At 40.5% G+C, this 14,697-nt stretch overlaps 1 protein-coding gene across 1 annotated transcript in view; it reads left to right on the top strand.

The window, feature by feature from the left end:
* Positions 1 to 14,697, top strand: part of LOC308069520 (heat shock factor protein 5-like) — a 30,367-nt gene that overhangs the window by 1,051 nt on the left and 14,619 nt on the right. Inside the window, exons 2-3 of the mRNA XM_080401910.1 lie at positions 1,912 to 2,286; positions 5,513 to 5,610. Of these exons, the coding sequence (XP_080258036.1) occupies positions 1,912 to 2,286; positions 5,513 to 5,610 (473 nt within the window). The remainder of the gene's footprint in view (positions 1 to 1,911; positions 2,287 to 5,512; positions 5,611 to 14,697) is intronic.

Below are 14,697 nucleotides of genomic sequence, written 5' to 3'. Positions count from 1 at the left end.
TAGCCTATTTGTGGCTGGCTCTTGGACCCGGGTGATGCACCCCATGGGTGCAGAGCTGTAAGGCGCGGTGTAGGAGAAGCGGCAGGACTGTGCGACCAGGAGAAGGGGAGAAGCAGTTGAAGGTACTGCTCTCTGCAGCACCGGCTGGCGTTTAGAGCAGAGTAGGGTATCCCCATACTCTTGGTTACTGTGTCAGGGTAGGTATCTAATTCAAGTGGTGTTTTCCATGATGTGTGTGGAACTGCACGTGCAATACCAAGAAGACAAAATGAAGCATCTGAGAAGGAATGGAACTTATTTCAGTAGGGAGGCTAGGAAGCATTTAAATTAATGATTTGATGTTAACCTTGTTAAGGCTAAGGTGAGTCATTGCAGACTTCAGTGACATGTGGTTTGTCTGATGTAATGCAGACCATTGGTAAAGGAAATTATGAGAAAGAGATGACTCTTTCATTTTTTGTCCTCTGTTTTTATGGCTGCAGTTTCAGAGTTTTTGCTCTAGGAGTCTCATTTTCTAGAAAGACAGAACAAGGAAAACATTGGGGTTTCTATGCAGTCAAGTTCTGACAGGCTGACAATGCACTGTGCGCTCTGTACTGACTGTTCAGGGGCACGTCTGTTCCCAGTGTCTTGCAGGGTGTAACGCTCTGTTAAACATTCAGGAGCAATTCCTGGACAGCAACTGGAGGTTGGTAACTTGGCATCCCGTGGTGTCTTGTTTACGTGTTAGAACTAGATAATCTTCATGTCCCTATCCAAAGGTAAAATATAAACAAAAGAATTTTCATACCCCTGCTCCTTCTCTGTTTATAAATGGTGAAAGTACTGAACAGGAAATAAACGGTCCTATACATTAAGTCTTAGCAAATCTTCAGGGTCAGCTGGTATTTATTTAGTGATTCTTAATGATTAAATGTGAACTTGCAGAATAATGTCTGTATGTTAGTGATTTCTTGAATTAGTTTTCATCAGAGGAGTGCAAGAGGTAAATGTGAGGCTATTTTTAAAAAAAGTCCTTTTGAGTGAGAATTGGAAACTACAGGTCTGAGAAAGCCTGGCTTCTAGATAAACCCTATTGACGTGAACCGTCCTGAAACTCGTAATTCTCATGGCTAAATGCAATCCTGCAGGGGAGTCACAAATGCAGTAGTTCTTGCAGAAATCAATGAGCACAGGCGTTTGCGGTGTTACTGTCAGTGTTTCCACAAAGTCACTAAAACAGAAATTGAGCTGTCATGGTATAAAAGCAAATACCATTTCATGAAACAGTAACTGTCTGAGAGAGGAAACTATAAAATAATAGAGAAGAATAAAAGGACTATCTAGGAAATAACAAAATGGCAAAGTCTGGGATATTTTAGTCTGCACTGAACTAGTTGAGCTGACTGCGAAAAAAATTGGCTTTGAAATTTTTTTCTTGACCAAATAAATGACTTGTCATAAAGTACTTGCAAAGTCCTTTGGAGGATTTTGACATTGCCCTTCCCTTAGCTGTTTGTGAGCTGTCAGTAGTGGAGTTTGGTCAAATCTTGCTTTATGATGTCCCTTTTTTAGAATGTATTGTCTGATTTAACACACCGTACTTTCAAAATTGCTTTTGTTTGGTTTAGTAAGTTACTACACATTTTGATTTATAGCACATTTCTAAATATAGGTAACTCGTTACTGCCAGTTTAAGGAGATTGAATGCTACGCAGACACCTCTGTGTTGGCGCTTCGCTCGTGTGCCACACAGCAGTTACTGCATGCTCGGGTCTAAGAGTACAGTCTCCTTTCTGGATTAAGTATGCTGGAGCAAAGGTCGTCTTCCCAAATCATGTTGTAGAGCCTTGGCTCCTCATATTGCCTTTCTTTGCCTGTGAAAACTCCTTTCCTTAACACTTGTTTCGCTTTATTTTGTACCCACTGCAGGACTGCTGACTGTAGGACAGTTTCATCAACTTTACGGTCAAGGTGTTTTCTCTCCTTACTCCTACATGGCAACCTCGTGCCAAGCCCCCAGCACTTTACCAGCACAAAGATTAGATGCGACTCCAGTCCCTTCCACTTGGATCCAGCAGGGACCACTTGGGTTGCTGCCAGGGCAAGGGGCTTCCCCAGCTTTTCCAGATAAAGGGGCTGCCTTTCCTGTACTCCAGACACTTCCAACGGGAGCCACGTACACGCTCCAGCCTGTGGCTTCTCTTCCGCCACTTCAGCAAGGGACTCGAAGTGTTGCCACATCCATTGCAAATTGCAGCAGCTCTGCATCTTCAGTGCCGTACTCACAAGCCTGCTATCCAACAGGTATGAAAAAAAATTTCTGTATTTGCTTTTCAAAAATAGATTTTAAAGTGAGACTTTCAAATATTTTTCTACAATACTCCGCCATGTGTATATCTCAAGTGAGAATTAGAAAGTGTCAAGTCTAAAAGGAAGATGGACCTAAAGCAAAAGGAGTTTCTGTTTGGTATTCGTGTCCTTCCTCCAGATTTTGTGTGTCCCCTGGTGATTTTCTGGATAGCCTTTCTGTTGAGGTGAAAGGGCGAGGAGAAGAACATTTGTCCAAAACTAGTCGGTGTGAGGCTAACTTTCATTTTTGTTTTTTTAATTAAGCAAAACTTGGACAATGATATTAAAGCACTGAGACCTTGTTAAGAAGTAGTATCCTAGGCCTTGGTCTCATGTTTTTCCAGGTTAAGGTTTTAAACTCAAAGATCAGTCAAAAGTATTGTGCAGAACAGGGGTCCTCAAACTTTTTAAACAGGGGGCCGGCGTGCGGATTAGATGGCAGGAAGTCATCTGCGCCTGCTTGGTTTCCCCCTCCAACCCCCGGCGGGGGTGGTGGTGGTGTGGGGGTTCTGTAAATACGGGGGGCTGGACTGAGGACCCTGGGGGGCCATATCCGGCCCGTGGGCCGTAGTTTGAGGACTCCTGGTGTAGAATATTTCATTCTGCTCATACTATTTTTGTATCTGAATTTTTTTTCTTGCTTAGCTTCTTTATGTTGTATTTTTTGATGCACTGAAGACTAGAAAGTACAAAAGTCTTGGCTCCTTTCTTTTTTCTAAATTATTTCTGCCACAATTGTCAGTCTCACTTAATCACTCAATTACAAAATAAATCAGTCTCACTTAAGTGTTTTTATTCTTCAGAAGAGGAGTTGAAGCAAATTACTGTTCTTTTCCTTGCCCTTACCTTGAATGGGAAAAATCACATGATAGGGTATTTTCTGGGGAGTGGTGGTGTATTTGTTGTGGGTTTGTGGTGTTTTTTTTAATTTCCCTAAAACTTCTGAAATTCAGAACAGTGACTCTTGCCTTGAACAAACTAAAGCTCAGTTGTTACTCTTTCCTTCTGCCTGCTCCTCCTTTGGAAGCCGCCCCTTCACAAAGACAGCTATCTATCCCTGTTTAGAAATCCTACACAGTGAAATCATTACATCTTTTGTGCATCTCTTCTGAGACCTCTGCTGAGAACATTTCAGACAATAATCACTAGTTTCCGTAACATCATTTTTGTCAAGGAAGGGTTCTGAGGAGCTGGGCATTCCTTGTAGACACACTTAAATGTTTAAGAGACAGGCAACTCCTGCCACGTGCTCCTTATGCAGAGATTACTGTGGTGGCCAGAGTGTGCAGCCTGCCTTACCAGCTGCTAACTATTAAGTCTTCTCCCAGGAGCAGGTGTCCTGAGAATCACAGAATGGTTTGGGTTGGAAGGGACCTTAAAGATCAGCAAGTCCCCACCCGCCTGCCGTGGGCAGGGACATCTTCTATTAGACCAGGTAGCTCCAAGCCTCATCCAGTATACTTGCTTCATTAAGGTGGGAGGTGGTCCCCGCTTTGCGTTTCTATCGGTACAGAGCATAGGCTGAAACTCATCATGATGAATTGTAGTTGTCTCTGTCTCAGCTAAGGCCCCAGCCCTCTCCTGTAGTCAAGGGAAGGAAAGGGGCGTCTCGGGTGCGATTTCACGTAGCTCGGTTTAGTTTGTCTTGGGGTAAGATTACTGGTGTCCTGGAAGTGCCTGTTTTGAAGTACTGCCTGCAGGGGAGCTGAGGGAGACCAGCGTAGATTTAGACATGAATATGGAGATCTCTCTCACTGGATGACGCTCCTTTTGCTTTAAGTTTAAAGGACAACTTGGCTATGTTGCTCAGGTAGAATCTTCTGGGGTGGGAGGTGGGTGTGAGAATGCAGTGAAAACATACCAAATTTTGCAAGGTGTAATCAAAACTAAAATACAAAAACTTAGGGAATCTGAGGCGTTTGAAACCTCCAGTGAATTAATTAGCGTTTCTGAGAGTGTAAGTGACATTTCACTGGAGTATGATCAATCTTTTAATTTTCACTGTCACTCTAGGACTGTCTCAGTGGTTTTACTTCTGTGCCTGTGTATCTCTTAATCTCTCCGCTATCCTTTCTTCTATATATTATAACATACAGAATGCTGAAAGTGTGTTTTTTCAAATGTCCACATGAAAAAGTCTGGTTTCCTTCATCATGAGAGCATAGCAGCAAGATTAGTTTGTTTGGAAAGTGATAGTTAACCTTAAGATACGTATTTAGTAAGTGAGAGAACTAAAGAATGTATGTTCAATCTTATTCTTGACTCTATTCATTTCACTTTTGAAGTCCCATTAAATGGAATCAAAGTAGAACTTTGTCAAAAGATTTCTTTTTGTGTGTATTCAAACTTGTTTGTTAACTTCCGTGACCAAAAGATTTCCCTGGTTTTTCATTATGATTCTTATTGAAAAGTCAGTAACATAAAATATGCTCATCTAAGTCTTTTTTTTCCCCACTAGCCTTAGACCATAATTAGTTTAAGGATTTAGTTCTGGTTACTTTCAACTATCTGCAAAACCTTTGACAGTAGTAGAATCGCGTCAAAGAAATGCGTTGAAGCTTTATTATCCGAGAGTGTCTAATAATGAAAAATCAGTCATGGAGACCATGTGAGACATATTAGTTATTGGTGCCACCTGACAGTGCAAGTCCAGTCGCGCCTTTTGAATGCATCTGTGCCTGTAGGGTTCATTTACATAAGAAGACCTTTCTGGTGAGTGGTAGTTTAGGAGTAGTCATGATATTCTTCGGAATGATACACTCTTGGTTAAGATAATTCATTTTCTTTGTAAGTCTTAAAATTCACATGGTTACAAGTGTGTATGAACACCTAGGCTCAGCTATGTGAATACGCTTTCTGTGGTGTATTGTGACAAGAAACTCAAGCAGCCAAATCAGAGAGGTGATACTAAGACACAAAAGACTCTGATTATGAAGTTTCTGCATGTATGTATGTGTGTGTGTTACCAATTTTACAATATATATTTTTAATGTATTTATACATATCTTAAATATTTTTAAGATTAAGAAATTGGTCTTAAAATGACTTGGGAGGTAACAATAAATTTCTGGAATTTCGTTTACTGTGTGATTATTGAAATGTTTAATCAAAGTAAGCAATAGAGCTCTGCACACCAGACACAGGTTCTGGCAGTCTGATAGCTGTGTTTGAATTCTTGCAGCCACGCCGCAGAGTTGTTCAGCAGCAGCCCACACAGATCCTCTGGCTGGCTGTGCTGGTCCTACTGCTTCAGCGTGCACCCACGACAGCTTTGTCCAGGTGAGCGTAGCCTACTGAAAGGAGGTGAAAGCGAAGGAGACTGTATGAATGAACTGCAGGTTTATACACTTGTGAAATTAAGGATATAAATTTGAAAATGGATCTGCTTGATAAAGTGAAAGTGATGTGGTTTACAAATACCTATTTCAAAGAACCACTGAATGTTAAACGGGTAGTTTTGTAATTCAGGTTAGGTTTCAGGGTAGCAGCATAGTGGGTGTCCTCATCAGTGGAGTGGTTTTTTGCTTGACTTCACCAGAATCACTTTTAGTTAATGAGCCTGCATTTGTATTTGAAGAATGTTCTTGCCTGGACAAAAAGAGATTCTTTAATATTATGAAAATACTGAGAAGCAGCTCCACTTCTTTGTCTCAGATAGTTTCCTGCAGTCCTGAGTTTGATTTGATGAACGAGAAAAACTAAGGTGACTTTTTGGAATGGGCCCCACCTCGGAGATCTCTTATTAAAGATAACTCCAGTGCTTCCTGTAAAATGCGTTATGTAATTCTAGTGGAAACTGCACCTTATTTGGAGGGCCTGGCTTATCAGATATCAGAAGATCTGAAGTAAAAATGCAAGAGCTTCCTTTTTTATTACAGCATAACGCATATACTTTTTTCCCCTCACAGAGGACAAGCGAAGCAAGTTATGCTTATGCGTGTTGAAAAAGGGTTGACCTACCCAAGCTTGATCATCCAGTTTCCTGTCTTGCAAATATCAACCTTTCTCTTTTATTCGTGACTTCTTTTAAAAAATAAGCTTATCCAAGATGGGCAGGTTATGGCCAGGATAACACGTTAGTGTAAGGCTATAAATAGCCAACAGCCAGTCATGCCGTCGATATTGTAGTATTTGTTTTTCGCACAGTGCATCTTTGTCCTCTCACTTTGATTGTGAGCTGCTTTTTTCATCCAGGACATGAGGATCCATCTGAGCGATGGGCAGTCACAATTAAATAGCTTATCTCGGAAGGCCGAGATCCATGGGATAGTAAATCATTCCAAAGGAGTTGTCAAAGGTGGTGTTGTGGCTAGATTGAAGGATAATATACAGTGTCCAAAGGGTCTAGTAAAAATCAGTTGTTTGGAGAAGCAAGTCCATGGGCAGTGTGTGGAGTTAGAAGAGCTTTAGGCCACTTGCTAGTGGTTGCTTTGTTTCCTGGAAACCCCCAGCAAAAAGCTGCCGAGCATCTGGGCAGACTGCGGGAAGGCGATCCTCTGCGTGAGAAGGCCAAAGGTGAGCAGTGCCCTGTATCAGTTCCACCAGGTCAGTAACCGGCTGTCTCTGAGCAGGGTAACACAGCTATCGTACCGCGTGGATCAACGGGACTTCTTGAGATTTCTGAGTCTTCGCGTAGCATAGGTCATTTCTCCTGGAACGTGGTGACAGGCTGTGCAGGTGGTACAGAAGACAGCAGTTTGCCTGCGGTTCTTGCTGAGCTGTGGGGAATAATCAGTTTGCCTTTTGTGTGTTCTGGGGCATATACTTCCCCAGACTTCTGCTGGGGGATGTGGCAAGCTGCAGTATTGAGCATCCTGCCCTGCTGGTGTATTGATCATCCATCAGTAATCACTTGCACAAATCCTCAAAAGTGTTAAAATTCATCAGCCCTGGCTGACTAAGCATTTTTATTGTTCTTCACAAAAAATAGAACTATTGCGTGGTATATTTCCTATCGTTCCACTCAATACCTTCCACCAGTTGCAGGAATTCAGTGCGATGCTGTTGAAGCGTGGTTTGCGGGGCGCTTTAGGCTGTTTGGTCCCGCTGTGTGCTGCTAGGTAGGAGTGGCAAAGCCTATACGAAACTGCTGGACCAGTCCCGAAGACAGCGAACCGTATCGGCACGCTAGTAGTCAGCAAGCTGGTTACCAGCCCCGTTTCTGTTGGATCCAGACGGTGCTTTGTGGTCTCAGAAGGAAAAGCGGGCACTCTTGGACAAGGAAGCCTAAACCTTGTGCTGTTCCTTACTGGGTCTTGCAGAGAGCATCACTTTTAAGTTTAGGAGAGATTTAAGACAGGTGGAGTTTCTGGGTCTTGGAGGCCAGCTGCTGGGCTTGTACAGTACACACCTGAGCTGCTGAAAGTGTTAGGTGACCCTGACTGGAACACGGGCAGACCAGGCCCGTAACTAACTGGTTGGTTGGCTGCAGTTTGCTCTCCAGAAAAAGCTACAGAGAATTACTGCATGGAATGGCAAGGGGACATAGGTGGTTATACCCAGACATGGTGGCTGATGGTGGTGTATCTCACCAGGTTTCTGAAATCGGGGTTTCAGAGGTTTGTATTACACTCTTGTTACCGAAATCTCGGAATGAAGAACTTATCGACACCAATGTGATGTAGATAAGCAGACACTTCTTTATTGACGGCCGGGTGCGTGAGCGAGTCCTCTCGCGATCAACGCACGCCAGGTCCCAAACTCAGATTCCATGTATAGAACTTATTCATACATATTCATTAGTTATTCATGCATAATCATAACATTTCCCGTAAATCATTTACATCCTCTCCTCCTATATCCGATTCCGCGCAGTAAAGCTTAGAAAGGTCTAGAAATGGGTCTAGGGTACGATTTGGGTAGGTGGTATGTGAGTCGGTGGTCACGATCTCCCCCTGCCGGAATTACCTTCCGGTAAAAGTTCACAGTTTCTTGGCAGGCACCTACAAGCTGTTCCAGTCGACTCTCCCCAGTTCCCATTCATCTCATACTCTGACATTTCAATACACCTCTGCATACAGAAGACTGGTTAAGTACAAAGGAACCTTTCAACCCTAGAGTTATTACCTGAGTTTTCACAATAGTTCCAGGCCCCCCTTCTAGCCTTGGTACAAGACGTACTAAAGATCTCATAGCAGCTTTTACTGTGCAACTATAAGTTTCCTATAAAAATTTTTCTTATTCTTCTATATTTTAATTTATTAAATGATTTTATAAAATCAATTAATCAATCTAATATAATCAATCAATCTTAACTTATTAACAAATCGATAACATTTCCCCCCTTTGAAAGTGTTGAAAATCATTATTTCAATACTTTCACATTATTCATATATCTTTTGTTTAAACATATTTTGGTGATGGATCATATCTTGGTGAAATAGTTGGTACTTCTCTTCATAATCATACGATTCACTGCAATTCTATTGGTAAACTATTTCTTCAGACATGCTTATACTAGCATGCTCATCAAAAGACAACTAGTAACAGAAACAAAGTTTTAATTATAGATTGTATCCAAGAGCTCAAATTCCATCCCAGTTTGTTAAAAATTTTCCCAAGCCAATCTTCTGACATATCCTTTTGAATTGTTTCAGTTTCTTTTTCAATTTTTCCCAATAGGTCTAGATCATGTTCCACATCCTGAGTGACATTTGGAATGTGGATACAACAGTGGTCCAGTTTATCCTTGAGATATCCACATACTCCATGTTCTTTAAGTAGGAGCATATCTAGTGCCATTCTATTTGTAAAGTCATTCTGGAGGTTGCCTGTAATTATATATTCAATACCTTAAACCCCTTTTTGTTAACGTTTATTAATTTTTCCACTTGATCAGCTAACTGATAGAGCCATGCTCTGTTTCTATATGAAGCTGTAGGATTTAAAAGTGATTCAAGTGCCCAACCAGTTTTCACTCCTATAAATGGTTCATTCCAAATATCATCATTTATCTCAAATCTCTTTATTCGTTTAGATTCTATATTCTCTAAGGATCCTTTAAATGGTGATTTCTTTCAAATTGGACACAATGTTGGCATGCCTAAGGTAATTTGTTTCACCTTACCATCTAATGGTAAATGTGTGGTCCAGGTTCCATGACTTAATGGCCAAACTAAATGTCCTGGACTTCAAATAGTAGTTTTACTACAACTAAACGAAGTTCCTTTCCTAACTATAAAAGTGCTGGTTAAATTGAGAGTGTTCTTAAGACCTCGACAAAAACAACCATATTTTAAAACAGTGGCCTACAGAGGAATTCTTTGGATTACTAAGTCTGCATTACTGCAATCATACACTTTTTCACATTTCCACCATGGCACTGCTTTATTTTCCTTCTCTCCTGATGAAGGTGACCTATCATTGACCCAGGGTAATACTGAAAAAAAAAACTTTTCCATCCCAGGTAAAACACCAAAAAGTTCTTGCTATATACTGAAAATGGGAAAATATGGACATAGACCATATAGAGTCCCATTGTTCTACTAATTGGGTACCTTGGCCAGTTTTGTTACACTTCCATTTCATGATACTTCTGCTCACATTGGTTTTAAGTTGTTCATCATAAGAACATCATCCCACAGTCTTAAATCTCCCTATTTTGGTAAAAACATGATTTAACAATATTTCACAATCCGCCAGACTACCTGGAGTTTTCCACTGTTTTCTAGTGACTTTCACTTGCTCATACCATTGAGTCACTGGCCTCTGTTCACAATAATTGGTTTCATTTTTATGTTCCAGGTTAGTCAAATTCATAGTTAAAATTCCCCATGGAATAGATTCACCTACTGCCCTCAGTATTGGCAAACAAGCAGTGATCTGCGTGACATTTTGTAAATTGGCAAATTCTTTAGTCAATCCTACCAACAAATTTTCCTCAGCCATTTGTTTGGGAATTTCAATCACTTGTTCTGTTTCTATTTGTCTTTTGTTCCTGTCCACCAAGCCAGCCCATGATCCCACCAACATTACCAACCAAAAGAAAATCCAAAAACCAATCATAACCTGATAAAAAAATTAGACATGTTTCAAAGTCAATTTTTAAGTCTCTGGGTCACGATTAGCAATCTTCCACGGAGTAGATGCTTTCTTCACGGTGCTTTCTTCACTCAAGTATAATGTATCCAAGCATCGGATTCTGCAATTTTGATAGCTGTAAAAGTGGTTAGCAGTATCTGGAAAGGTCCTCTCCAGTGCTCCTGCAATGGTTCAGAGGTCCGAGTCTTCACATAGACATAGTCTCCTAGTTGGAAATCATGCACTGAATTTTCCAGGGATAAAGGTATATTTCAAATTACTACACTTCAAATCACAGCCAAAGTTTTCCTTGGAAAAAAAACAAATAGTTATACACATCTTGTTTTCCTTTTACATGTATGTTTAGATTTGGTTCTACAGACTCATATGGTTTTCCATATAATAATTCGTAAGGACTGACTGAGGTTCCACTCTTTGGCTGTACCCTGATTCATAATAATGCCAATGGAAGTGCCTGAGGCCACTTTAGACTGGTTTCTTGACAAATTTTACTTATTTGTCGTTTCAAAGTTTGATTCATCCTCTCCACTTTTCCACTAAATTGTGGTCTCCAAGACGCATGCAAATCCCAATTAATACCCAATGCTTTGCTAACACTTTGGACTACTTCAGCAACAAAGTGTGGACCTCTGTCAGAGGAAATTCCAATAGGAACTCCAAATCTCGGAATTATTTCTTGTAATAACCACTTCACCTCTTTTTGCTTGTGTGGTGCGACAGGGAAGGGCTTCTGGCCATCCTGTAAAAGTATCAACCCCTACCAGGATGTACCGGTACCCATTTTGTCTAGGTAGCTCTGAAAAATCTACTTGCCAATAATCTCCAGGTTCTGTACCAGATTTCAGTCTACCCATTTGAACCTTTTTCTTAATCACTGGATTATTTTTCAAACATACTTCACACTTTGAGTTACCATTTTAGCTATTCCCAACATCTTAACTGATATTATTTGTTTTCGTAAAGATGTTACTAAGGCTTCTGCTCCCCAGTGACATTCTTGATGTCTTGTTTGAATTATCTCTCTCATCCCAAGAGGTGGAATTACTACTTGTCCATTAGGAGTTATCCACCATCCAGCTAAGTTTTTCTTAGCACTTAATAACTGACCCAATTTGTCATCTTCCTCTGAATATCTCAGTTTTTCCCTAGGAAGGGTTACTGTTTTAGAAGGAATTATTGCCATTTGCAATGCTTGTTTCTTTGCTACCTTTTTTTCTTTTTTTTTTTCTTTTTTTCTGTTCTATCAGCTAAATTATTCCCAGCTATTATTTTTGTATTCCCAATCTGGTGTGCCTTACAGTGCATGATTGCTACTTGATCTGGCTTTTGAACTGCTTGCAATAATCGTAAAATTTCTGTTTGATGTTTAATGTTTGATCCCTGAGAGGACAATAACCCCCTCTCTTTCCACAAAGCTCCATGGACATGCACTACCCCAAAGGCATATTTTGAATCAGTCCAGATATTTACTCTCTTGTCTTTGCTTAGTTCTAAGGCTCGAATTAAAGCGATGAGTTCTGCCTTTTGGGCTGATGTGGTACTCGCCGATGCTCCTGCTTCTATAACTGTAGTCTCTGTTGTTACCGCATATCCGGCGTATCGGACTTCTTGTTCCATAAAGCTGCTTCCATCAGTATACAATTCCCAGTCTGGTCGCTCCAATGTCACATCCTTCAGATCTTCACGACTGGAATAAACGTACTTGATGGTGGCCAAGCAATCATGTTCCAGTCGTCCTTCTTCCTGTATGGAACTTAAAAACACTGCAGGATTTACCAGGTTAGTTGTCTTTAGAATCACATCTTCTTGTTCAGTCAATACCACCTGGTATTTCATCATTCAGCTGGGAGACAGCCAATGTCCCCCCTTCTGTTCTAAAACAGTTATCACCATGTGTGGGACATAGACTGTTATTGTTCTTCCCAAAGTCAATTTCCGAGCTTCTTGTATGAGCATCACTGTTGCTGTCACTGCTCGAAGGCAGTTTGGCCACCCTCTACTCACTGTGTCCAGTTGTTTAGAGAAATATCTGACTGGTCGTTTCCAGCTTCCTATCCTCTGGGTTAACACGCCCAGTGCAAGGTGTTGTCTTTCATGTACAAACGGCTGGAAATCTTCGGTTAGATCTGGCAGTCCCAAGGCAGGTGCAGACATTAAGGCACGTTTCAACTCTACAAAAGCCTTTTGTTGTTGTGGGCCCCATATAAAGAGAGAGTTCTTCTGGGCCTCGTACAGCGGTTTAGGTATTAGCCCATAGTTCATGATCCAAAGGCAACAACACCGAGTCATTCCCAAAAACGCTCTGAGTTCATGAATATTTCTCGGCTCAGGTATACCACAAATAGCTTCTGTGCGATCTTTTCCTAATTGTCGTTGTCCTTTTGAAATCTCAAAGCCGAGATATATCACAGTCTGGCAGGCTATCTGGGCTTTCTTCCTGGATACCTTATACCCATTTAGTCCCAGGAAATTCAAAAGGTCAATAGTCACCTGTATACAAATAAATCTTTCTTCTGTAGCAATCAATATATCATCCACATATTGTAAAAATAAATGCCCAGGTCTTGGTTTGTCCTGTTTCCGGATTTCAAATTCCTTAGCTAAATGATTTCCAAAAATAGTTGGACTGTTTTTAAATCCTTGGGGTAATCTAGTCCATGTCAGCTGCATCTTTTGATTTGAGGATTTTCCCATTCAAAAGCAAACAGTTTTCTGCTTTCCTTTTCCAAAGGTATACGAAAGAAAGCATCTTTTAATTCAAGCACTGTAAACCACTGATAAGTCTCCCTTAACGCTGTTAACAGTGTATAAGGGTTTGCTACTACAGGATAAATATCCTTAACTATTTGATATACTGCTCTCAAGTCTTGTACCAGCCTATATTCACCCGAGGGTTTTCTGGCTGGTAAAATGGGAGTATTATACTCAGATTCACATTCTTCCAAAATTTTATACTCCAAAAATTTATCAATCAATTTCTTCAATTCCTGTCTCACTTCTGATTTGATTAGATATTGTTTAATTCTCACTGTTCCTGCACCTTCCTTCAAATCTATTTTAACTGGTTCTGCTAGTTTCGATTTACCAGGAATATTTGTTTCCCATACAGTAGGGATCACTGCCAAATCCACCTCCGGTGGAATTTCTTGTTCCTTTACCTTTTTTTGTATCATCAGGATTTCTCCCGTTTTTGACTCAGGTATTTTCAAGAAAAGTTCTCCTTTGTCAAAAACAATCTGTGCATTTAATTTGGATAACAAGTCTCTTCCTAAGAAGGGTATCAGACATTCTGGTACACACAAAAATTCATGTGTAATTATCTTATTTCCAAATTTCAAATCCAGGGGTTGCAGGAATGGCCTGTTTTTGTTCCAGTTTTTCCTTTACAGGTATTTAATAAAAAAAATGTCGCTCCTGTATCCACTCCCAACCTCACAATTTAAACAACATTTTTTTTACACTTTCTTATTATCAGAAGTTATAGCCATTACCAAATTATCTCTAATAGTTAGCTTACATTCATCCTGCCAATCCTTTCTTTGTCTTAAGTAAAAAAACAAATCCACATTTGGCATTTTATTCCATTTCCCTTCTCTTTTACAATACAGCATTAACTGCAGAATAGTGTTATAATTCAGTGTCCCATTCGTGGGCCACTTTTCCTGATCATCCAATATATACAAAGGTCACCAATTATTACAATACTCAAATTATTACAATACTCAATCACCTGGCTCTTTTGCAGATCATCCTGTAAATTTCCCCAATGTGCCAATAAACATCCCAAGAAAGAATTTTTCGGGATTTTGTCATTTACAGCAAGATTACCCATGCTTTTACTTTTAAACGACCGAGTTAACTTAGTTGCCATGGTGTAATTACTCACAGTACAATACACAATTATTCAACTCTGTCACTCCGATCCGCGGATCCACACTCCACACTTGCTTTCGTTCTCAATTATACGTCTCACCCTTACAGCCACACTCACACTTTCCCACAGCTACTTTAAACAAACATATAACACAATATTATACCTCTTAATTTTCTTCTTAATACACAGACTCACAAAACAACAAAAAGCACTAAAACTTCTAACTTCTTGTTAGAGGCACTACCTTAGAGAACACTATAGCATATAGTTTCTCTTGTCTACACTTTTGTCCAACCCTGCAATAGCTTTCGCTTATGTCTTACGGGCAGACTCCTAGTCCTACCCTGCGCAGGTCTTTCACTGCGTCTGACAGGCAGACTTACTCAGTGGCACTCCAACCCACTGGTGGGACTCCATCCCACTCTTTCCCATACACTTATTATAGTGGGACT

This window comes from Falco punctatus, assembly GCF_963210335.1.
Source record: "Falco punctatus genome assembly, chromosome: 9".
NCBI lineage: Eukaryota > Metazoa > Chordata > Aves > Falconiformes > Falconidae > Falco > Falco punctatus.
This window is presented reverse-complemented; position numbering and strand designations above follow the sequence as displayed.